At 40.5% G+C, this 25,252-nt stretch overlaps 2 protein-coding genes across 2 annotated transcripts; both read right to left on the minus strand.

Annotated features, from left to right (window-relative positions):
* Positions 1-92: 92 nt before the first annotated feature.
* On the minus strand, positions 93-17,061 carry slc27a4 (solute carrier family 27 member 4). Its single transcript, XM_041059109.1, has 14 exons — positions 16,639-17,061; positions 14,873-15,034; positions 12,110-12,320; positions 11,488-11,671; positions 9,975-10,133; positions 8,300-8,369; positions 8,005-8,096; positions 7,335-7,444; positions 6,862-7,071; positions 6,470-6,596; positions 6,083-6,220; positions 5,799-5,963; positions 5,031-5,177; positions 93-4,862 (listed from the first exon to the last, which is right to left on the minus strand). Exons 2-14 carry the CDS (start codon positions 15,031-15,033, stop codon positions 4,705-4,707), a joined length of 1,932 nt encoding a protein of 643 aa, XP_040915043.1. The 5' UTR covers position 15,034; positions 16,639-17,061; the 3' UTR covers positions 93-4,704.
* A 2,530-nt stretch (positions 17,062-19,591) lies between these two features.
* On the minus strand, positions 19,592-24,580 carry swi5 (SWI5 homologous recombination repair protein). Its single transcript, XM_041059238.1, has 5 exons — positions 24,408-24,580; positions 23,808-23,856; positions 23,625-23,728; positions 23,213-23,307; positions 19,592-19,696 (listed from the first exon to the last, which is right to left on the minus strand). The coding sequence occupies exons 1-5, from the start codon at positions 24,503-24,505 to the stop codon at positions 19,632-19,634; spliced, it is 411 nt and encodes a 136-aa protein (XP_040915172.1). The 5' UTR covers positions 24,506-24,580; the 3' UTR covers positions 19,592-19,631.
* Positions 24,581-25,252: the final 672 nt, after the last annotated feature.

Raw genomic sequence — 25,252 nt, forward strand, 5'->3', positions numbered from 1 at the left:
AATGTGTTAGAAATAACTGTAGACAATAAATAGCGGTAGGTCGGTGAAGCCAGGACCAGGAAAAAGCGGGCACAACAATCAGGACCCGAGTGAACAATTTAAATAATTTTATTAATAATGATTTTCCATTTGCAGCTTTTATCTCATGTTCTTGAATGCATGATGTACACAGCTAGCCTTAAGTGGACAAGAGGACATCAGTGTGTGTGTCTCACACACACAGCACACCTCACAGACCTCCCCTACGCACTCCGCACAAGCTTAGAGCTCCTGTCTGTGCAATGAGACAATGAACTTATTAAAAAACAAACAAAAAAAACCCTTTCACACACATAGGCAAACATATTCCTTGTCTAGCACTGTTTGATGTTCCTGAGGACCATGACAGGAAGCAAAAGACAAACAAAAAAAGTGCAAAAAGCAGGGTGAGAAATGTTGATCAGAGGCAACACAGACACATGCACACAAGTCATCAGTTAGTGTGTGTGATCTGTGGCCTGCCTGGTGTGTAATGATCCTCCCGTGATCGTGAACTTCACTGTGCACTGAGAGGCCACTTGTTCTATGATCACAAGTCGTTTTTTTTCTGAGGTGACTTACACTCAGAGACTCTGGTTATTTTGACTGATCTCAGTTATGAGTTGGGAAGGGTGGTGACAGTTAGATGACCGTGAGGCTTTCTCATAAAACTGTTCACTTCTATGTTTGACTGAATAAACTTATTTATCAATACATACATCAATCATATTAGGGACAGGCATTAAATTCTGACAAGCTTTTGAAGCGAAAACACAAATAATAAGGGGTGAAGTGATTTTCCACAGACCAACTGAACCATCTGAATATTTTATACATTTTAATATATTTTGAAATATTATGTAAGGTTTCATTTAAACCAATACATTTCTAACTACAGTAGTTTACGTTTATTTATAGGTCCTTTCATTAGTAATTGTAAGGAATGCATAATAAAACAATGGCATAGGTACTGACTATCCCTTGTCTGAGAAAGTATTGGTGAAGGTACAGCGCCTCCCTCTGGTCAAACAGGGGGACTCAAGACACCATGTCCCACAGACCCCCTCACTCTCTGATGGCCTTCAGCTGTTTTATACATCGACCTATCTGGGAAATGGCAAACAGGCTCATGGTCAACATTTATAACCAATTTAATCCAGAAAGGTAGATCCTTGGCTGGTTCCTTGCGCCAAAGATAGAAAAAAAAAAAAAAAATCAAGGAAAACAAAAAGACAAACAAAAAAACCCAACAGCCATTTGATTGTCTTCCACTCATGCATGAATCCCCCTTTTTTTATACCAAAATCACAAAGCTATAATTTCACACAAAGAAAACAAGAGCAAATACATTTAGCAGTGAAACGATCAAAGTATAATTAACAGTTCTTCAAAAATAATAATTTAAACTCATTTAAAAAAAAAAAAAAAAAGGTGAAAATGGAAACATCTTATTCAGAGTGCTCTCCTGTGGGGCTGTTTAGTCACGCGCCCCCTGGTGGTCAGGGTTGACAAGTGCAACCCTCAGTCAGAAGCATCATTAACAGCCAAACTGTGTTCCCATCGATAGGTAAATCACACCTTACTTCACAAAAATCATCATCATTATCATCACTGGTCGCTCATTTGCTTCTCAGACATTCATGAGAACATTTCACACTCATCATTAAAGAACAAATACATGTGAGAGAGAGACAGACTCTTTGAACTAAGACTACAGAGGAAGCAGGGATGAATCTCAATTTCCGTCAAACGGCTTCGTTGGTCTTTTTCCCAAAAAGGGGAATGATGAGTGAGAGCAACTTTGACGAACACTGTCAACACTGCAGCTATCAGTGTCAACTGTGTCAGTCAGCACAAAGTACAAACTAAGGAAAGCCGTTGAAACATATTGAGAATCAGTCTGCAGAAAACAAAGAAGTCTAAGCATTACCACAGTAAAACATAGGAAGAACAGTGAGTCCTCTATATTACAGCCAGTCCTCAAATGTTGGAAACAACCTGCCTGGCTGTACCATAGCAGACTCAGGATGTGGTGAGTTGCAAAGGTAAGAAAAGGAGTCACAGGGTAACGGCAGACTACACACAACACACATCTGCAAAAGATACTTGAAAACAGTTTGGAGTGTGTAGCTGGAGCTTTATGCTACCAAACCTCCTGAACAATCAAAAAAAATCAATTAAACATTTGAAGATCTCCAATTAGGAAATATTTGTTTTCTACTGTTTTTACCAATGTCTGCACACAGCTAGATGAAGCAGACATGGCAGAAGATGGGGCTTGGTACCTGACAGAGATAGCCAGGATGAGACAGAGGTGCCTGATTGAAGGGATGGAGGGCCACGGTCAGAAAGAGAGAAGATAGAGCAAAGAGGGAAGAGACGGTTTAATGGAAAGAATTAGGGGTGGTTGGCAGAAAGACAATAAAGGCTTAACGTAAAGGTGCTGAGCAAATGGAAACTTGGGCAAGTGATATCTATGAGACAACCCAAGAAACAAACAGGTAACAAATAAAGACAGCTAGAAGACACATTAAGGTTACAGTTGGGACTGAGACATCCGAGGGAAAGGAAGAAAGGAGGATAGAGTCCTTGAAAATGCTGTGACAGCAATCTCGCAACATTTGGACTCTTGCCCAGTGAGACATCAACACAAACTTGTCCTGCACCTGTCAGGATGAAGTTGTCAGTAGCTGGGCTGCCTTTGTTTCTTAGGAGATGAGTAAAATCCGAGCTCCCAAGAATATGGGCCAGAGCTATGACAAGGAACTTGGACAAAGACAAATGTGATTATGGTAGATAGAAGCTGAATGAGAAGAGTGAAGGTGAAAGTCCAACACAGGGAACCATATGAGACACTATGTGTGGGCCAGGGCCTGTGAATCTGGGAGGTGAACTCACAGTAAGGCACAGTGCTCTGCTTGTGGTTGACGATGCTCATTCATGCTGCTACAACCTCCGATGACAGCTACTGCAAACAACAGACAAGACATCGATGACAAAGCACATTTTCTCTTCTTCTACCGCTCCATTTCGATGCATTTTCTCCGTTACAATGTCCTCACTCCACGCCTTTGAATCTTTGGATCGTTCGGCTCTCCTGAATCTGGCAGGACGTCCCACTTTAGCACCAGAATATTGTTGAAAACACAAGTCCTCGCCGATCAGGCGATTCGGTGCTTCTCTCTCTTCAGTCAAGTCCTCTTCGTATGTTTCAGAAGAATATACACGCACCCTACAATAGGCAAAGTCTACCTTTTACGACAAAACCTGCACAATACAGCCACACAACCATACTGCGCATCAGCTCAGTAAGTGAACAGTGTTGACATAGCTCCATGTCTTTTAGCCCAGGGTTGAATCAGTCACATCACTTTACTTTGTGTTCCAGCAGCTGATATAAAATGCATACTGCAGCTTCATTTGTGACGACAGATTTGGATACACATAAAGCAGTAAAAAACCTGATACATTTGCACTACAAAGAAAAAAAGAAAACTTTTACAACATAAATTACTAAAACTTTCATATTTTCTTAAATATGTAAACAAACACTACAACTTAAATATATTTGGTGTAATGCAGACAAAGCTTTGTTTTATATCAGCTCTCATGTGGTACGGCTGATTATTGCACTGCAGATGCTGGAGCCCTATTGCACTTTAGTAAAACTTTCAGCTTCAACCACTGGTCTAATCGACTTCTGGAGCCACTGGTTACATGTCAAAGACTTTCCAAAATCCTTCACATCTTTATGTGTTCCCTTTAAAAAAAAAAACCTTTAGTGTCCTTTCTTCATTTTCACACCAAGCTCTGAAGAGCAAAGACGGAAATGAAGACAAGGAGACCAGAGGGTTCGAGAAAAGACTTTGATAAGTTAACTTCAGATAGAGGAAAGCTGTAGTTGTCACACAGGTCTGTCACTGCTGGCTGATTGTGCAGGTGAAGTCAACGATAGAGACTCCGGTCTTTCACTAAACAACGATAACAATGACCAGAGAGAATATTTAGGTCCTCATAGGTCCCTCCGCCGTGCCACACACTGTATGCACTGCGTCCATGTTCCTCTTTATCATCCATTAAGTTTGTGGTTATCTGTAAATTCAAGTTTTTGCATTCTGGATGCCAGGCAGCCCGTACTCCTCACCCTCCCCTGTCGCAGTGATGGTGTCCCCCAGCAAATCATCTGGTTATATGGACCATGATGAGCAGGCCGGGGTCGTTTAAGCGCTGTGTGCACAGGGATTGTGTGGCTATGAAGAGTAGTTTCAAGTTCCCAAATAGACCTGGTTATTGGATTTGTGCCTCTCTCTGTGTTTGCTGAGGTAGCGAGAGGAGTTGCCAGGGAGATTTCAGGAGGGATGGATGGAGTGGTGCTGTGTGTATGTGTGTGTAAATGTGTGTGTGTGTGTGTGTGTGTGTGTGTGTGTGGCGTGCATAAGTATTGTTTCAAGGGATCAAAGAGCAAAGTGGGTTTGGGAATACAACATGTACGTTGTGTATGGGTAAATGTGTTGGCATTTGACGCTGGGTGCACGGAATGTGTATGGCTATTTTTTGTGTGTATATGGGGACAAGGTTCTGCTTTCTGCTATCCTGCTGACAAAATATTGTATTTTTATGTGTATGTATGTATGTGTGTGTGTGTGTCAGTGTGTGCACATGTAAATGTAGTGGTCAGCCTAGTCATCACAATTTGTGTTTCCCTGACAGTATGGAGTGGTAAAGCCCCTCATCCAGCTGCACATAGCGCCCTCTGCTGGAATCCAGGAAGTAGAGTCTGTCCGATACCGTGCTGGGGTCAAAGCCGTCCCTACGCAGGTCGGTCTTCTGAAACTTAAATGTTCCTGGGAAAAAGGCCAAAAAGAAATAATGCTGATATTTCCCTTAGCTTCTTTTTTAGAACTGCTGTCTTGACTGTTGAGTGTTTTCAGAAAAATACAAAAACACACCACTATTTAATAAATCAATTTTTTTTAAGTTTTACACAAAGAGCAACGAAAAGAGCATTGTACCTGTCTTGTTGACCTCTGGAAGGAAGCGAAGGAATACAGGTCTGGCATACGGAGGGAGAGCCTTCTCCATGTCCTTCACAAACTTCTCCAGGTCAGTGGAGTGTGATGGATCAGCGATGGCTGCCATTCCAGCCTTTCCCTCTGCTCCTGTGCACACAGAGAAAAGGCAAGTGAGAGGTTTAAGACTGTAGAACACTGAGGTTTCAGGTCTTGTCTGCCGGTGTTCATTTACCTTTACCCCTGTACATTATTAACTGATTGTACTATATATTATTTTTTAATTTGGTGGCTAGACAAGCAGTGTGGCGGTATGTCTCTCGTTTGCTGTCTGTTGTGATCTGTATGACTAGTGTATCTTCTGTTATTTGTCACAGTGAAAGAGCGAACCACTTCCCACCTTTGGGGATTAATAAAGTTATCTAAACTAATCACAGTGACCGGAAAGTGACATCTGCGATTTGTCTTTTGTGTTGCACAGTCTGCAGAGCATCAGCTACAGCTCAGCTTTATATGTGGTGACATTTCTAAATGGTAGAATTCATTTAATGTCACAATAGGTTAAGAGTAAGGCAAGACACTGCACCCTTAAAAACGATCCAGTATGTTCTTCTCAAACATCGGTTCAGTATTCCATTCATCTCTCGATACACACTGCAGTAAGTCTGGATAAAACTTTTAGACACAAATTGAAGAATGGCTCTTTAAAAAAAAAAAAAAAGAAAAAAGAGAAAAATATCCAAACAGTTACAGTAGGTGAGACGATGTTACCTGGTACTTCCACTCCGTACACAACTACATCTTTCATGTCTAGCAGCCTGCTGAGAGTTCCCTCCACCTCGGTCGTTGAGACGTTCTCTCCTTTCCAGCGGAAAGTGTCTCCTGTCCGGTCTTTGAAGTACATGTTGCCGCAGTCATCCATGATCAACACATCACCTGGTAAGGCGGGTGGGGGGGTGGGGGGGGGGGGGTGAAAGGTCACATTCATTTATTGCAATCAGGAGGGAATACGGTGAATAATTGTGTGTGTGTGTGTGTGTGTGTGTGTGACTAACCAGAGAGATAGGCACTGTCTCCCTTCTTGAAGACATTATGAGCAATCTTCTTGCTGGTTGCTGATTGGTTGACGTAACCATCAAACCTCCTAAGAGGGTCATTCTGAATGATCCTGCCTACCAGCTGGCCAGGCTCACCTAGAAAGAGAGAGAAAGAAAGACAGACAGACAGACAGAGAGAGACAAAGAGTGAGAGAGAAGTGTGAAAGAGATTTAATTCACTGTTAATCAAGCATCTGATGTGGATGGGAATATATGAACAGCTGTGTATGATCCTGAGGTGTGTTTATTTTCTTCCACCTCTCTGTTTGATCATTCAAGCTTAAAACTTAATGTGCAGGCTTTAAACTTGATGTGTAGGTTAATATGTGTATACAGTAAACATACCAGGTTTACAGGGAATGCAGACTCCATCAGGTCCCCTAATAAGCTCCATGGTCTCTTCATCAACCCTCACCAGTCTGATGGGGTAGATGAAGGGTAGAATCTGACTGTTGAAGCCACACGCTCCAACCTAGAGGACAGACAAAAAAAATGTCAGCAACCACAAAGCTTTCAGTAGATGAAAGATGAAAGGCAGATCTTTATAAACCAGCCAAAAAACTGCAGTGCTGAGTGTTGTGCTGTATTAAAACTAAGAAAACAACACATTTATAGAACAACAGAGTGCTTAATATAAGGAGGCTTTTAGAGTAATAATGAAAAAAAAATGGTCTGAAGATATGAGAAGAAGTTTGCACAGAGCATCATCACCACTTCTCTGCAGAGCACTTCCCCACCTTGTTACCGAAGTTGCCCAGGCTGCAGTTGCACTCTGTAGCTCCGTAGAACTCTGCAATCTGCGGGATATTGAATCGGTTCATGAACTCTTCCCATATGGACTGGCGAAGGCCGTTGCCCAGTGCCATGCGCACTCGATGTTGCCGCTCCGTGTCCCGAACTGGCTGGTTCAGCAGGTATCGGCAGATCTCACCAATGTACTGCACAATCTGGATTATGGTAGTAAGAAAAACAATAAATCAGTGATGAGACATAGCAGAGAGATGAGTAGACTAATTACTGATTTAATACTAAGCTCCCAATAATGAAAAAGGGATTCATAAAGCTTAGCTGGGGAACAACATGAAATCTTGAGATGAATAGATTACAGGAAACGACAGGAAAGAAGCCTTTTCAGCAACACTGAGAGATTGTAGTGTGCTACTCAATAACTAAATCTGTGGGCGGGGGTTATAATTTACACTATGCTTACAGTGCAGTTGTATTTGACACAGTCATCCCAGAAACGTGAGGCAGAGAACTTCTTTCTGATGACGACAGTCATGCCATGTATGATACACTGGCCCACCCCCACAATGTTTCCTGTGGACAGAGAAATACGAGCTGTCAGGGTCAGAGTACCAGCCACAACATGGAAATATACAAAGACATAACATTTAAAGAAAAATTGCGTATTGTGGCTATGAAGGCCTAGTCAAACCTGCATTGTTAATGCAGCTGAACTGGTCTGAATTGGTGTATTTCATTTGTGCAGATCTGAACACAGCTCTATGCAGACCAAAACACCTTTTAGAGGAAGTACAGTCACAAACAAATTCTGGTGTAGTTTGTTTGTGGTGGGAATATGATTCCACATCAATCCAACTACAAGGCCTACTCTGCTAGTTTGAGCTAAATGGCTACCATTGCCAGGTGCGTTCTGCATACTGAAGTGCAGATGACCTGAATAAGGAATGACACTGGCTTGTAGTGATGCATTTGGTTTGCTCTCGCTGACAAGAAATCAAGTAAGAAAAGTAAGAAAAAGAAAACAAAACAAAACAAGTTTACCAGCTCATTCACTGATTTTGACCAGAGCTAACCACCTATAGGTTTGAAAATGCTCTTGCTCTCAACTTCAACAAATACGATTATGGCTTTACCTGCAGAGTGGTAGAGTGGAAGGCAATCATACAGCACATCATCTGGTGTCATCCTAAAGCCATAATATACCAAAGCTGCCATGCGGTAGTACCTGAAAACCAGGGTGGCATGAGGCAGGGAAAGAGAAAAAAATAAAATAAGTGAAAAAAACCCCAAAACAAAACATGTTTTATGTACTTCTCTTCCATTCACTTCTAACAGTATTTGTACTACACACAAAAGCTGAGTGGATCAACAAAGAGAGCAGCTGCAGTTCCTGTGTGTCTGTTAGTGAGCTGCATGGCTCCGTCCTACCTGCTGTGCACAACAATGGCAGCTTTAGGCATCCCGGTGGTTCCTGACGTGTAGATGTAGAATAGGCGATCTGAAACAGACAACAACAGAAAACATACATATCAGCAACAAACTGCACTTCCCAAATAAACATTTTGCTGATGCTCACTTCTGATTAGCTGTGTTAGGAGTGTAAATACTTGGCTTTGGTCCTTAATTTCAAGCCTATTTACAGCTTTGACTGCCAGCCCATTTTAAGTTATAGAACTGAAGGAAAGAGGCAAACTAGAGTGTCAATATTAGACCATTAACTCCCCTTTTTTCTCAGGAATACAGTGCAATGACTAAGCAAAGTGCTCTTATGGTTAGACAGAAACTCCCTGTTTGGAGAATCCTGCTTTCGGAAGTATACAAATTGCATCTACATGTGATTGAGAGATCTGTGATCACAGTGGCCCACTTGTGTTTGGATTTTGCTTTCCTGCTCATCATTGATTTTATCTGTAATAAACAACAACCACTATGAAGGAGCCCGTCAGTGCGGCAGCACTTACTTAACATTCACACTAAACAATATACTGTATGTGTATACATGCATCTCTAATCACCCTTGAATGTGACCTGCCTGTTATAATCCTGATGCACTCTGTTTGCAATCTGTGCGGATTGCCAAAGAAACATTTTGACCAAAGGTCACAGGTTTTTATTGCTGCACCTGCCTGTGTGGTTCTCATGTGGTGCTGAAGTATCCTGTAGCAAAAGTGACTGAGCAGGTAGGACTCGGTTCATTGTTCCGAATCACATCTAACTGACTAGCTCGGTGGATACAATAAAAATATGAAATGCTAAGCAATATAGATAACAACATAAAATTATTAACTGTTCTATCTACATACTTTTTCCTTATTTGAACCAAGGGTCTGAACATAGAGGGCGTTGCATGGCGGTACAGATTATAAAGCCATTGGAGGAACATTTAGGATTTACATGACTTGTTTATTAATTTTAGGGATGCAATTAATTCTACCTTTGACTGTGTACTGTATGTGAGTTGCCTTAGAAACAAGCAACCCATTTAATCTCTGGTGATGTGCCATCAGTAATACCCTTTAACAATAACAACAAAAAGAGTGAAACCATTTCTCTAATTTAGCTGGTGAACATCAGAAAATTAATCACACATTTTACTTAATGAAAACATAGTGAATTAAAGTTTTCTGTCTTGCCCTGTTTTTATTTGTAAGCATAAATATCACCAACTGCAGCAACAATTCAGAGATGACATTCTTGGTATTTCAGTTCAATACACATTTTTTATGGTTTCCTTTTTCTTTTCCAATCTGAGTTAGTGGTGTGATTTCACTGACTGTGAGTCATTGCTGGGCTCCAAAAGTATTACTCACCACTTGTCAACTAGTCTGTGCTGTCAGACCGTCAGTAAATGCAAACAAAGCAAGCAAATGACTTTTTGAAATTGCTGTATTGCATTGTTGAGAGTAGGAGCTGAAATTCTGGCATAAAGAAATATAAAGTTTTATTACTTATTTTTTTATGACCAGAATATCTGTGGTTGGTTGGTGCATTAATATTACATGACAGAAAATGTTCCCTAAAATCAGTCCTAAAAGCAACTGTAAAATGTCTTGAAAACTCTGATCCTACTTGTAAGAGATTTGATGGACACAGCGTTTCTCACCTGTGAAGCAGCGTTGTGGCTGGCTGGGCAGGTGAGACGGGGCACCGGCCAGCAGGGGCTCTAGGCACTCGGTTCCCTGTGGGACTCGTTTGGGGTCCCAGTCTCCAGAGCAGAACATTTGCACCGCCTTCCCCATTGAATTGTGGATCTCGGAAACAGCTATGAGTGGGAGACGAAGACATTAAAACAAATTAGATTAATTTCATTAATCCCCAAATGCAAGAAGACCACATGTGGTGCAACACTTAAGCACCATAGCAGACAAGGAACTAAGGGTGGATCAGGGTGGGTTAAAATAACTTGGGGCGGAAGGTGGAAGAGAGAGCAAGTACAATGTGACAAAAGTAAAATGTAACAGTGAGAGAAGAAGAAAGAAGAAGGGAAACAAAAAAAACAGTCAGTGTATCTTAATTTAAAAGCCTTATGTCATGCTGGCTCAGTACTAATGCTACTGGCTTGACTTTGGCCTGCTCAGTAGCCAAGAGACTGCGTTTCCAATTACTTAAAGGCATAAAGCGCATGACAGATCCAGGATCCAGTACAAAGACGGCTCCATCAGTCCCCAGGATGACCGGCTCAAAATTCATTCACTCTTCGTAGCTGTTGAGGTCAGGGCTTTTCAGATTGGGCAAGGACCCAAAAGAGGGTCACGAGGAAATTGAAATAGATCCCTAATTTATGTTGACGACTCTACTGAGCTGCTGCAATTTTATATTATTAGTACCTCCAAAGTCCAAGCAATATAAGGCTTATTTAACGATACCCTGCAGGATAGCAGATTAAATATTATAACAGATATTATCATTATTAGTTCTACTTGTACCTTCAAAAATAGTCATAAACAATTTTTTTTATCATGTAGCAGTTGGTTTAAATCTTAGAATAATTTGTTTAATCTTATTGATAAATATAAATCACCAATCATTGCACATTGGACAGTTGCTTGGCAACTAATTTGTTTATCTATTAGTCAATATCACAGTTATAAGGTCAAGCCCAGTATTGAGAGGAAAACACAGAGCTATTTAAATATTTTAGTTTTAGTTTTTGTGATAACTTTCAGTCTAAAATCTGTTAAATGTTTTGAAAATCTCTAGTTATTATTGTATAATCATATTATCAGTTTTTAGCTGAATATCTTACTGTACATGTCTATGTCTCAGTGCTGTAGGTCAACCCATTCTTCTTTATACACCTCTTATCTGTTTCAGTTTATCATTTATCAGTCTTCTTCTCTCAGACCTTGAACACTGCCAATTTATGATCCAGACATTTCTCCACTTCTGTCTTCAGTACGTTTCCCCTTTTTTCTGTCCATCAGCAATTTAAAGCTCCATTGATTGATTTTAGAAAGACATCTCCTTCAAAACCCATCTGTCTTTTATGACCTCTGTTGCTTTCTCCCTGCACCACTCAACTCTCTCGTCACAGCAAAAGCAGAACAACACTCATCAGCAAAAGGCAATGTTGTGCACTCTACCCATTCCCCTCCTCCACTGTCCCTCACTCTCACCATCAGTCAGCTCTGAGCCAAACACCACAGCCTTGGCATTGGAGATGGTGACACAGTGGACCAAGGCCTCTAGTCTCAAGTTGAAGTTGATGAGAGCAGCCTCTACTCCAATCTTGGCCATGCCCAGCCAGAGACCCACGTACTGGGACCTGTTCTCCATGAAAAGGGCCACCACATCACCCTCCTGAAGAGAGAAGCAACAAAAAGAGGGGCTTGTCAAAATGAGTGCCAGTAGCTCATCGACTGACATTTAATTTTATTTATCCCAATTCCCTATAAATGGGTCATATCATGCCTCTTTCTGGATGGAGTGAGCTTTAACAAAAATCAGAAAAATCAGTTGAGCTTTAACACTGTTTGGAAAAAGAAGCTCTTTTTGCAATAGGTTTTTTTTGTGATAGACACAGTATTAATTCTTTTTCCACCAACAGAAAGATAATTTATTTTTAAAACAAATTTGATTCTTAGCAAAAGTTGGCAAGTTTTAAATGCTTAATCAAAAGCAGGTTTATGCCATGAAGACATTTTTCAAAAAGGTTGGCAGTCATGAGAGGTTAAATTTGCCATAGAGCTCTTTTTTTTTTCCTCGGTCAATAAGTAAAATTTTGTTTTGTAGATCTACCTTGAAACCCCGTTCCAGGAGCAGGTTGGCCACTCTGTTGGAGTACTCGTCTAACTGTCGGAAGGTCCACCTCTCCCCGGTCCCCTCGAAGATGAGTGCCGTTTTGTCCCCGTAGCGGCGCGCTGTTTCAGCAAAGATCTTGGCAATCGTGTTCTTCTCTCTGAGGTGGCGTCTGACATTCATCTTCACCTGCAATAGTACACCTGCCGCACTGAAGGAACAAGAGAAAATTATTATTAAAAGGAAAAACAAAAAGTTAGACTTCCTGGAATTATTCTAAAGGACCACTGGCCCTTTACACCTCTCCTCAATAACCACTGCACTAGTTTTGCATGTTTTACCTCATGTTTTATCCCATAATTTTATTAATTTCAATGTTAATATTAATGTAAATATCAATTTGTTGCCTTTATTTTGTTTTCAGTTGTGTCATCATTACATACATACTTTAAAAAAAAAAAAAAAAAAAAACTCTCCTTTTGGTGATTTTAAAGATGTTTTCACATCTGAGACTCAGCTGCCAAAAAGCATTGTAGTCGTGTCACTATGTCAGAAAATCACTCCACTACCCACACATATGGAAACTGTGAAAAGTGTCATGTGAATTTGGTTGTTCTTGTGCACTTTGAAGTTCATCTATATCTGCATCTATCCTATATTCTATCTATGTAAACTGTGCAAGATGTAATTACACTGTGGAATAAAATATTATGGCAGAGATGGCTGGTTAGGTCCAAGGGTCAAAGTCTGCATAAATGGAAACATCTCACTCTATATTTCACTTTTATGGTGCAAAGGTACAGGTAGTGTGCATTCTACTGAGCACTGTACAATTACAGAAACATCATAAAAGAGCAAGTCATGGCAACACTGTGGTGGTGATTACATTTTTTATCATTACATGAGGGACTAGTTCCATGTTGGTTCAGATAACCATAATTTATTGTTGCACAGTTGTTCCATTAGTAAACTTGACCACAGTAAAGCTGTTTGGGACTCTTTGTAATGAAACAGAGGAGCTACATGAACTTTACACTATGTAATTAATTTATTTTATTTAGCTACCTTTTAAAATCATGCTGACCTATTGTTAGCAAAGTGACTTTAAGATCCATAATTAAACTCATATGATTAAATTTGAGATGAATTTGTGATTTATGGGTTCTTTATTAGTGTTCATGGCTTGAGTTTAATACTGGCAACAAACTGCACTGAAATATTAAGAATATAAATTCTATCTACAACTAGTTTTAGCAAACACAATTGCTTTATGCCTACCAAACCACCCAGTTACAGTCGCTGGCATTTACAGGGACAGAATTGTGTATAGAGAACTGAGATGTGAACCATGGTGCTTCTAACAGTGTAAATACCTAAGCCTTGTCACAGCACATTACACAATAGGAGTTTATGAGTCTCTGAGGAAACAGCATGCTTTGACAGAGTTAGATATGGTGAATTTTTAACCTTGAGGTTTCGGACATTGTCAATACGAATTCAAACAACCACAGCATTATCAAAACTCTATTTATAGCTTGAGGTATTTGTATCTTAGTGGGTAGACCAAACTGGAAGGCTGAAGCTTTGGTGGTAATCGGTCTTAAGAAGCTAACAAGTTAGTTATAGTATCCTATTATTATATGACAATTCATCAAAATGTCTATAAAATAAACTTGGAAACTGCAATCTTTATCTCTCTAGCCAATAAGAGAGCAGAGGCAATTTTTGCATATAACTGGGTCACAGAAAGGCACAAACCACTACTGGTTCAGTCACTTTGGCTTATTTCTAATGGACAGGTCATAAAAGGTCACCTTTTTCAATTTCCTGTTTTAGCATTACTGGAGCTATTGAGGGAAAAAAGGAAGTTAACCACAAACCTGTTACCATGGCAATCACCAACTGCAAATATTGGCTTTAGGTAAGACAGTTTAAAAATTTGCTTATTCCCCATCCTCTCTATTGTTTATCTAAAATATTTCAGGCTGCCTGCCGTGTCACAGTTTGCAACATGCACAACAGGATTGTGCAGTCAGATGCTAAAGCTAACTGTAAAACTAGACCTGTTGAGGGATAGCCTCAGGTCCTGGCTGGTGAGTTCTTCAAAGCTGCTTTCAAAGATGACGGTCTACATTTTTGCAGGGTTAGAAATGTGAAAACACTTCACTTGCACATGTTCCTCCAAGGGACTAAATTGTTATCACTGAAACAAGCAAAATCATTCTGATTTATAGCCCTTCCCTAACTACACTAACTTCTTTGTCAGTGGTCTAAGAAAAAATGTGCAAAAGTTTTAAGGTGCCCTCCCCTGACTTTTCAGTTATATATGGCATAATTTTTGATGGTCACTGTTTGTCAGCAACTACAGTGTGTCCAAATGTCAGATTTGTACAACTTTGTGTGCTTGCACAATTATTATCCTCAGGAACTTTCCTCCCCGTGAGTGTTTGGAGCAGTGATACATTTATTTAGTTCTTACACTGTTCCTACAATCTGGATTTTTATACTCTTAAAATTAAAGCTGAAAGTCAGCACTTTACACTTGCGGTCCATTTTTATGGAATGCAGACCCAAAACAACGCAACTGACTTAGTCACTGTCAAAATACGTACGGACTGCACTATATTTTGGCTGACACTTCCTGTGACAGCAGACAGTTAAGACAAGACACAACTGGTTGAAAAACAGAATGATTAAAAAAAGGAAATTAATTAAATGGCCCAAAAAAGAATGAAAATGAACACAGAACATCCCCATGCTTACTGTAAGTCTCTGCCAATTGTTTTGGCAAAAATCTGCAGGAACTTCCATCCTCCGCTTCCCAGGTAGAAGATCAGGATGGCCGGGAGAACCTGGTACCAAGGCAAGCCCACCAGCAGCCTCAGCACAAACAGCAGGGCTGTACAACACGCTAGACGCATCATCCTGAAAGAATGCAAACACACATAAATAGATGGAGATAATGGCCCACAGGCTGCAGACCCTTACTAGTAACCACAAGCAGTTCAGAACAAACGTCAGTTCAGTAGGACAAAGGTTACATGTGGTTTAAACAAGTAAAACTGTTCTTGAATCTGCATCTTCACAGTGGTATTTAAACCAACCACTTGAGAATGTTATCTACTATGAGTTTGTTTACACATCCTGTGCCCATTTTAGTGCAGTGACTCAGCTCTAGTGGACTGAGTTCGTAGTGAATGAAGAAAGGGTTATCCATTTGAAATAGCAGAATAAAATTAGAGCCATTTATCATTTACATTTTTTTTCTCATTGCATGAACTCTTTAAGTGGACATAATTGTGAAAAAAGGAAAGCACAAACACTGTAAATAGCTACACATAGTAGTGAGGTAATTTTTTATTTTTTATTTTTTTTTACATGTGCAGAATTAATAAAATCCTTGAGTTTTCTTTTTTTTTTTTCCTTGCAGCTGAATTAAGCCCAAGGCTGCAGAGACCCTGAGGAAACCCTAACTCAAAGTAAGTAGTCTTTTTGTGACAGCTGAGGGGCAACAGAGGACAGCATGTGTTGACACTAGTGTTCAGTGCCACCTGATAGCTAGGAAGATGACCCTAAAGCAGTAAAAGATAGGATTGCACTGCTTATTATCTATTCATTAGCCTACTTAGAAAAGCACTGATGGGTTATTTCTGTTTATAGTTATGGAACAACTGGGCCTTTTTTTTTTTTGAAGATGTCTGTTTTCTAGAGACAAGATGCTGACTACATGTTTTCTCCTCTGCCTCCCAGCCTGTGTCTGTAATAGTGATGATGGCTTTATCGTGCCAATTGAATTAAAACCCCAGACCGACGCTCTCTGCGTGGACGATTAAATTACTGTATACGTCCAACGCCTCGACATGACAGGATCTGTCACACGTCAGGGGATAGAAATGCAGTGAGAGCAGACACTTCACAGTAAGGGAAAAAAAAAAAAGCTTCATCATTCGCTGCTGCTACACCCGGAAATTTAAAAGGCGCGTAGCATCATATTGCGGTAGTGGATGTGGAAATCATAGAGAGGCTCAACCTACTGTTGGTCAGGCTACACCTCACTAACCATGCCATGTGCGCTTTCACACAGGGGCCTTCAACCGCAACCCGGTCGGGCAGTATTTATCGGGCTAACCTGATGTAGGTTATCATGGTAACAGGCGCGCCTGGGAAGCAGGATGCGCAGCGTATTGCGCGCATCGGCTTAGCGAGGAAGCGGATGGACAGCGTGACAACGCCAGCAGTCTCTTTTAGCCTGAAGAGACATGCTGAATGTGCTGCCCGCATTCACATAAATTACCTATCGTGGACCGAGGGCTGCCCGGTATTTAAAGTGTCGAGCCACCTCTCGAGTCTCGCCAGTGGATTGAGCGCCCACAAGGTTGACAAAGGACAAGAGAGTCGTTGCCGGGCTCTCTCCCTTTCTCATAGCAAATAATAACCGGACCCATCCGTGAAGTTGAACATCACGGAGGCGCTCAGTCAGCTTGGGCTGTGGCTGGGATGACCAGTTTTTTTTTTTTTTGCTTACATACCTTACACTTCGCTCACACCGTCAAAGCATGTAGGTGCGAACAAATCCCTGACGTGAAACTCGGTGTGCGCGATTCCACCTTGATCGGCTTATAGGCTAGCCTGGTCTCCCCCTCCTCCGCTCCTCACCGCCGCTCGGTTGGCTTGACAGAGGCTCACGGAAAAACGCACACAGAGACGGACACACGCACCGGGATCCCCTCCTGTTGTTAATACCACAACGAGCTGCTGCGGCTGCTCTTCTCAACCCGGTGGGTCGGGAATCAAATTCGCCTGGCTGTGCGCGTCGACTTCGACCCCGCGATCATCATCCGTTCATTGTCACAATCCCTGATATCATTTCTGAGTTCATTGTGGCCGATAAGCTCGCTAGCAAGCGTAATTCAAATGACCTTATAATTTTCTTAGCTGCGCCCGCCCACCACCGTCAGCGTCCCATCAGTGCATCAGGAATAAGCGCTGACGGACGGGCGCCAGGGCCAATGGAGGTCGGCGATGCCTTAACATGTCCCATCCGGTAGGGGCGGGGTTTGCGGCATCGGTGAAGAGGAAATGCGGCGCGGCCCTCCCTGCAAGCACATAGACGGCGAGGCGAGTATGCACAGCCGTTTCCATCCAGTAGTGACAAGGCCCTGATGCGGAACCGTGTGGCGTAAAACGAGCCCTGCCTCTGCCTGTAGAGTCCGCTTCACCACGTCCATTCATTACTTCGCGCTCAGCCACAAGACGTGCTTTAAATACCCATCTGTCAACAGAGGGGGACCCGAGGAATGAGGAAGGATATGGTATCAAACAATACCCCGTGCCAACTGTGGGCCAAGATCTACAATAAAAAGTAAAACCTATCAGCCATCAGCCTGCTGGTTTTCACTGCAACCAAACTCTACATCAGATGATTGCATGATTTAGATAGTTGGTGGGGTGGGGGCTGGTTGTTCACTCGAAAACCTGCAGCTGTCTTTAGAGAATTGCCTTTGCACTCACTAGGCTGACAACCAATACATGCGAAAATACTGTAGATGAAGCTTACATAAATACCTAGACTGCAGGGGCAGACAGCGCTGAAAAAATGATTAGAAGTGATAAGTGATATGCCAACCCTTAGTGGATATAAAACATTTGCTTCAGCCTCATGAAATGCTACAATTTGGTTCCTTTTTGCCAATAACAGATAATTGTGAGCAGAGTCTTGCAGTACACAATGACAAAACAGAAAAAACTATTATTTCTTAATAAAACACGGAGGTTGGCATTTTACAGTGTTGATTACAGCAATGTGACATGTCATGAAACACATTGCACAACTGCAAAAGATTACAAGCGGTCGGCTAAAGTTCTCTACTGCAGGTGAACAGAGGTTACACAGAGGTCCTCTGTTGTCTGGAGAGCTCAAGTTGACAGGAAGACATTTATTTTTAAATTCTTGCAGAACACCTGACATGTAACCTATTTGGAAGAGTACCAAAGACTAATCACATAAAAAAAATCACATATAAATCTTACACCTTGATCAGGTTTTATCATCCAGTATCATCTGGTACATGAACATATACCACACTGAAGCTAGTGTGTGAGATGGTAAATGAGTGATAAGCAATGCAAAGGATCAGGATAAGAAAGTAGGATGAGCTTTGACCTGCAAATGAGGGATTAAAGTGCGCACACACTTTTTTTTAATCATGCACTCACAATTTGACACGATAGAACAGACGCCCATTGGCACACAAACCCACACACATGGTCAAAAAAGCATCATCAGAGCTGTGCAGCTCTTCGGCCACTATCAGTCCGAGACGACACATTATCAGTGGTCCTCAGACAGATAAGGGCACGCCCAGTATATTATGCCTCTTGTTTGTACTCTCTGTGCAGTACATGTGCTGAATATTTAAGGCAATTAGAAAAGAATTGTGGACTTTTCTTTTTTAAGAACTGTAGGTACCCTCCCCCTTTTTTTTTTGTCAAACTTTTGGATGATGCCGTGGAACAGACAGGAAATGAGTGTGACCGTTGTCTAATATCCTTTTTCCCTCCACAAGGCTTTTATAAGTGAGTGGTATTAACATGACTTTCAGGGGGATGTTACCACACAAATGTGTTGCAATTTGTGTTGAATTCAACAGACAGGCCCGTTATAAAAGTGGACTCTGTCAAATTAAGTTAAATGCATCTATTATAAAACAGTTTCACAGAATTTACTTAACTGTTTGGAGGGTGTAAAACGAATACTGAAAAATCCATGGTTCAGCTCAGATGTTTCATTCCACAAAATTAATGCTATAAAAAACATGATGTATCTGTAAATGTTTTGAGATTCCATAGTGGGCTTAGAGGTGACAATGCAAACAGGGACATACTGTGTGTGGCGATGCCTTATTACATGTTGTTGTCTTTGTACACAACGTGTAAAACTTGGAGCTGAAACTGTCTATTTTACACTTTAAGGTCCAGCATTCTCACTTTTCTGTAAAGGCCAAGAAAATAACTGATATTCATTCAGCCATCGTACTTGCCCTTATCCAAACTCCATTTAGATAAGCTCAAATATCAAAACAAAACAAGTAAATTCAAGGTTGTGTCTCAATAGCATTTATTTTCTTGCACAACTAAGGTAGGCACTAGGCTGGAGAAAAGTCATTTAATATAAACATTTGTTTTCTGTCACAGCCTTAAGTTAATATTTTAAATTAGATGGTCTCTCTAAAACCTCAAATATCAGGTCTGCCCGCTGGACTAACACCATTCTCATCTTATCATGCTCACTGCTCTTAATCAAATCTCTTTCATTCAGAGGTGAAAAAAGAATTGCAAAGAAAATGGGCAAACCTCTGTCTGGAGGACAAAGTTCAGGTCAACACAGTTCCTCCAGTCACATCTTTAGTCCAAGTCCATTCTCCTAGCAACAAGTTCTTTGGTTATTGCCTTTTTATCTTTATGTCCCACTCCCCTTGGTCCATTAGGTCCTAGGAACCATTATCACGACTGTTTTTTTTTTTCAGTCATCCAGTTCCAGACCAAAGTGGCTGTATAGATCTCGTGTGGTGGTTCCCCTCCGAGCAGCTGCAAGACACAGAAAAGTGGGGGTTAGGCCCTTTCAGCAGAATATGTGGTCAACTTCCTCTTGTCTTCTTTTCAAACAATCCTCAAAACACTGAACAGACAAAGACCAGATCATAGTCCTAAACAAACTGAATCATTTTCAACATGAGGCCTGAAAAAAGGGGGATTCAAACAGTAGTTTTAAAGTTTTATTGAAAAATAAAACAACTCTTACATTAGCCCATCTCCCCTGTCATTTTCATTGCAGCTTAAAATATAAAATCAGCCTTTTTCAAAGTTTGGTCTTCAACCCTGTTAAAGTATAATTTACTTGAAATTATCCCCACTTGTTAGATCTCTGCCTCTTTTGATTCACGCTAAGTTGTGTCAGTTAATATATGGATTTTATTAGATCAACTGAAGCCCATAAATGTGAGAGCACAGCGACACAGGCCCATCACAATTTATCATAACCAGCACAGATAACTTAAAATTGTTTACTTCGCTTAACCAGAATAAGCAATGTGAAGCAGAAAAAAAAAAAACAGATAAAATATGCCAGTGGAGAAGAATAAGAAGTCTTGGTATTCTTTTTATCTTTATTTTTTATTAATAGTCTGTTTCTCCATTAAACATAACTTTACCTAATCTTCCAACTAGCCTTGACTATAACAAACAACAGTTCAGCACTAAAGTGGTACAACTGCTTGTCTTTTACCTTATGCAAATTATATCCGTCTAGTAAGGGTGTGTACATGCAGTATTGTTGGAATAAGGGGGTTTGAAGGCCTGGAGCTACAGTTTTTTGTTTTGAAATGTTTTTGTCAGTTAACTTTGCAGAGCAACACTCAAGACTTTATTAAGTTACAGTACAATGTTTTGAATGGAAGTTTCCTTTCAAAATCGTAATTATCCTGTATGTTTGCCTTGATTTCATGAAATTTCAGTTGAAATTTTCTTTCATTTCACTCTTTCATTCAGACTGCTCTGTTTCAGTACAAACTTCTCATAGGTAAAACTCAAGGGTCATTTAAATAGTTAGACACTTGTGAAAATTTGAATATTTTACATATTATATACAGAACAAAAGGACAGTTTTAAGTGACAATGACCTTAACCCTGACCGACAGACAGACAGACGGACATGGTGAGAGACAAAGGGACAGTTGTCCTCAGAGGGTACTGCAGGGCATCTCCACTTGTCTCCTGTCTCACTCCACAGCCTGCCCACTGACCTCCTCCCTCTCAGCATAACAACATACAGTACAACAGCAACTCAGTGTTTAAGTGTAGACTCTTTGTGAAAGTGTGTGTGTCTATGTGTTTGAGAGAAAGTGAGAGAGAGAGAGAGAAGGAAGGGGGAAGAGAGGATGATGGTATGTGTTTGTATGTTACAGTGTGTGCACGCGTGAGTGTATGCATGCGTCTGCGCAATAGACAGAGATCGTAATTGTGTGTGTGTGTTTAAGTGATGTGAAAGAATGTCATTGTGTCACAGGGGAAACGCCATCTCCATTCACTAAGAGGTCATTATCATCCTGACTCTTCACTGTACTGAGAGAGAATTTAAAGAGATAGTCAGCTTTTAACTCACAGTGCAGATTTAAAATGAGAGCTCACCCAGTATTTCTGCATAGGTTAATGCAGAAATGGAAAATAAGTAAGATCATACCAGGAAATGTATAACTATCTGTGTTGTTCTTGTGTACATATTCTGCAAAGATCAGTGAATTGGGGGATGTCAAGGTTCTATTTAACACCTCACACACAAGCACATGCATGTCAGAGTAGGTAAAAAGTCATGTTTGTTATGAACCATGCACAAGCTATAAAGTGACTTGGCTGTGATTCACTAAATCTTTCCTAACAGTGTCAAAGGTGTGAACCTCTACAGCCTCGTGCAGTGTCAACACTTACACGGAAATAGACTTTAAAGACACACAGACGTACAACATTCATTCAAGCATTGCAGTCTGTTTCTTCATACTGGTGTACCCCAAATGTACATTCATCACTACTTGACAGACTTACACAGTATGATGCAGTGTCACAGAAACTATGGTAAAAGCTGTAGGGAGAAGGTGAAATGCTGACATGACTTTTGATCTCACAGAGAAAGCAAAGTGATGGGTTGAAAGTGGTGATTTCAGTCAGGTGATCACTAAATGCACCACCAAAAGTATTTCAGTTTCAACAAAATCAATATTCCTGTCATGTCAAATGATGGAAGAAAACAATGCCGATCAATATCAATATTAGCCAACATATCACTAAACACAGAAAATTAAAGGACTTTCAGTGGCTGGTTTGATTAAGTTGGATGAGGTGGGAATCTATGTATAACACTTCAACCAGTGACAGTTTCATCTAAAGTGCTAATCTAATGGGACTGAATATTTCACAAACATGCCATTGTAATCTAAATGCAGACGTAATCAATGTTTTGTGATGAAACAGTGTCTAAAGTTAAATGCAGGACTGGCACTGGCTTTTGCTTCAGGCTTAGGAGGCAAAGAGATATTGCTCTGTTGCCCTCTAGTGGTTGGCTGTAGCACAACTTCAATACAGATACAGAATATTAAGTGACGGAGCCAAGCCAATCCTTTTTACTTCACATTTTTCCTACATGCAATAGCTGTAGTAGCTACTCAATACCATCCCTTCAATGATAACTGTTTTATAAATTCACTATAATATTTTAATGAAGGATACACAACAAAATGCCATCATGTGACAACAATGTATATATACATGCGATCTTGTCACTGCAGTAGCTTTTAAGGATGTGATCACACCTTTGCTTGGTTTGTTTTCTTAGGTCCAAATCACACCACAAAAAGACATATTGTTGTATGTCTCATCTAGTCTGTTCAGGGTTCACACTCCCTGATAATAAGTGAGCCAAGAGGTGTAAACATGAGTCACACAGACAGACAGACTGACAGCTCATTCAGCTGACAGTTTTGGTCAGCTGTCATATTGCAACACTCTTTACACTTTTTTGGTGCAGAAGGCTTGCAAGGAAATAACTGAAAATAAATCATAAGTCATTATTGTAACTGGACTTCATCTGTCATGGCTACAAAAAAGGCCATGGCTAACAGAGGGAGGAGAGAAGACCTATCCTATAAATGGCTGCCATGATCAGACAACAAAATTAGTTTTATATGTTTACTGTGGGTGGTTCAAGTTGCTTTCCTACCATGAATTTTTGACACTTCAGTGCACATGGAAGAAAAATTAGACCCAGTTTCAGTTACATTGTGCACCAGAGTTGGACTGACATCATACCAATTTGATCAAAAGAACTGAGCTAACGGAGTGGAAAAATTCTGTATTTGATCAGGGGTTTTCCTGTGTATAGATTTGTCTAGATGGGCAATGTGTCTCACCCGCAATATTCTAATTTAAATTTTGTTTCTAACATCTTATCATGGCCTTGTAAATTTTGCACGCCTATTATTATTGGCAGCTTTAAATGTCACTACAAACTTGTGAATGGGAAAGATGTCTTGTCTATATGAGCAATGATCTTACCAATGCGGCCCAGGATTGATTGTCCAATGTCTTTGATGTCATTGTATTCATGCAGCATATCAATATGATGCTCCAGCTCCTCTTGTCTGTATCCCCTGAAGAATCACACACACAACTGATCTCATACAAAAGCAGGTTTGTGCAATTTCTCAAACAGAGGCACACACACAAAAATATACAGTAAACATCTCAAAAAAAGGCAAATAAGAGTAATACTGACAAAACTATGCAGAAAAGAACATTCTGAGATTGTGGGTATTACCTATGGAGATCACTACTGATTCCCTGTCCCCCATTCCTAAACTGAACCATAAACATTCAACAATACATGCTTAACCTCAACACATACTATTCAATTTGGACATCAAAAACAGAAATACAGCAAGACAAACACACACACAGCTGTACTCACTCAGCCTCCAGCTGTGCAATCTCCGTGCCCAGCTGCTCTCTTCTCCTCTCTAGCTCTGCCACCTCCTCTGCAGGACTAACTTTGGCACTCTCTGTTACTTGAATCTGTGAGGTGGAATGCACATGCGGCACTAATTATATAGCCTTTGCGTGTATGTGTGTTACAGAGACAAGGTTTACTTACAGGTGATTTGAAGCCGGAGTGTACTTTCTTAAACTTTGAGAACGGAGTTCTAGGAAAAGTGGGGAGGGCATGTTTCATGAGAAAGTGTTGACAGAATAGCAGAATAAAGTGTCTTTGAAGTGACTGGCTAGATGTTCATTAACTTTCCAGAAATAACAGTCAGCACTAACAACAACAGCTGTACAGTCTGTTCTTTGGTTACAGACAAACTGCCAATTGAAAATGAAGAAAAACCGCCCTGAGAAGTGTGTACACAGAGAAAAGATGTATAAAATAAATAAAGTGAAAAAAATAATGAAAATAATGATGAAATAATGAAAAATAAGAACAAAAACAAAATAAAATAGTTGAATAAAAGTAATACTGCAACACCCCCTCTTAGAATATACATATACTCCCATATCAGAAAAAACAATAAGGAGGGTCTTGAGACATTATCTCAACGAGGCAAAGGGGACAGTGGAAGTACCTTATGTCAAACACATTTTTAAAGTGATAAAATTCATCTTTTATGTCTGACATTAATGTTATCCGACGTTAGCCCAAACATTAGCTAGCTCGCCAAGCTTATGATAAAGCTAGCGATAAATGTAAAATTACCTTTTCAGTGCTCCTTTCTTCAAGTCGTTCCCCTCTGGCGTTGAAACTGAACGATAATATGCACTACGGTGCGTTTCAACGGGCTGTTCTGGGTTCATACTGCCATAAATGTCACGAAATTGAGAGTATTATGGCCGATTTTAGTGCAGCAAGAGACACTATATTAGCAGCGTTAAAAGTAGGAAGTTTGCAGCTCGCGCCTTGTGGTAAACAGACATGATTGGTTCTTGAAATCGAGAGGCGGGACTTGAAGTAGTTTGGTTACCTTGGCAACGACTGTGCGCCAATGGTGATTCAGATTCGCTCACGACTCTTATTTATGATACTTCTGAGAGACTAAAGTATTTGCATATATATCACAAACAACCTGCAATTGTATTTTGTTTTTACATGTGAATGTGACACTCCACGGTTAGGCTAAATTTTAAGCAAAAACAAATTACTTGTTTCGCGTCTCCTGTGTAATGCACGACGTACACAAGGTAAGTGATGTACAAATGCATTGTAAACAAACAAAACAGTAAACTGTAGACTTTCAATAGCAGTCACAATGTAAAAATTTATAACAAAAACGCTTTCAGTCATGGATAACTTGAAAGGAAAACTCCTATATTAAAGCTATACATATAGACATTTCTATGGGTTTCTTTATATTCTGCTTTACATTACATCTAATTAATTGGACAGCCACCGCACTGATGGTGCTGTGTCCTATAAATGTCTCAGGACACCTCATCCAACTAGTAAATTAGACTCTACACAAATCAGCAAATCTTCACACTGGAGAGCTGTCACTGTTGACCACCAGATGGTGACAAAGTACCGTTTAAGCCGACTCCTTGATT

This window comes from Toxotes jaculatrix, chromosome 16 (genome assembly GCF_017976425.1).
Source record: "Toxotes jaculatrix isolate fToxJac2 chromosome 16, fToxJac2.pri, whole genome shotgun sequence".
NCBI lineage: Eukaryota > Metazoa > Chordata > Actinopteri > Toxotidae > Toxotes > Toxotes jaculatrix.

Coding starts and splice junctions, on each gene's coding strand:
- slc27a4 (XM_041059109.1), bottom strand. CDS start 15,033: ATGATGCGTCTAGCGTGTTGTACAGCCCTGCTGTTTGTGCTGAGGCTG. Junction 7,445..8,004: donor TCCACTCTACCACTCTGCAG/GTAAAGCCATAA, acceptor CTCTGTCCACAG/GAAACATTGTGGGGGTGGGC. Junction 5,964..6,082: donor AGACAGTGCCTATCTCTCTG/GTTAGTCACACA, acceptor CCGCCTTACCAG/GTGATGTGTTGATCATGGAT.
- swi5 (XM_041059238.1), bottom strand. CDS start 24,505: ATGAACCCAGAACAGCCCGTTGAAACGCACCGTAGTGCATATTATCGT. Junction 23,729..23,807: donor ACTCCGGCTTCAAATCACCT/GTAAGTAAACCT, acceptor TCCACCTCACAG/ATTCAAGTAACAGAGAGTGC. Junction 19,697..23,212: donor ATCAATCCTGGGCCGCATTG/GTAAGATCATTG, acceptor TGTGTCTTGCAG/CTGCTCGGAGGGGAACCACC.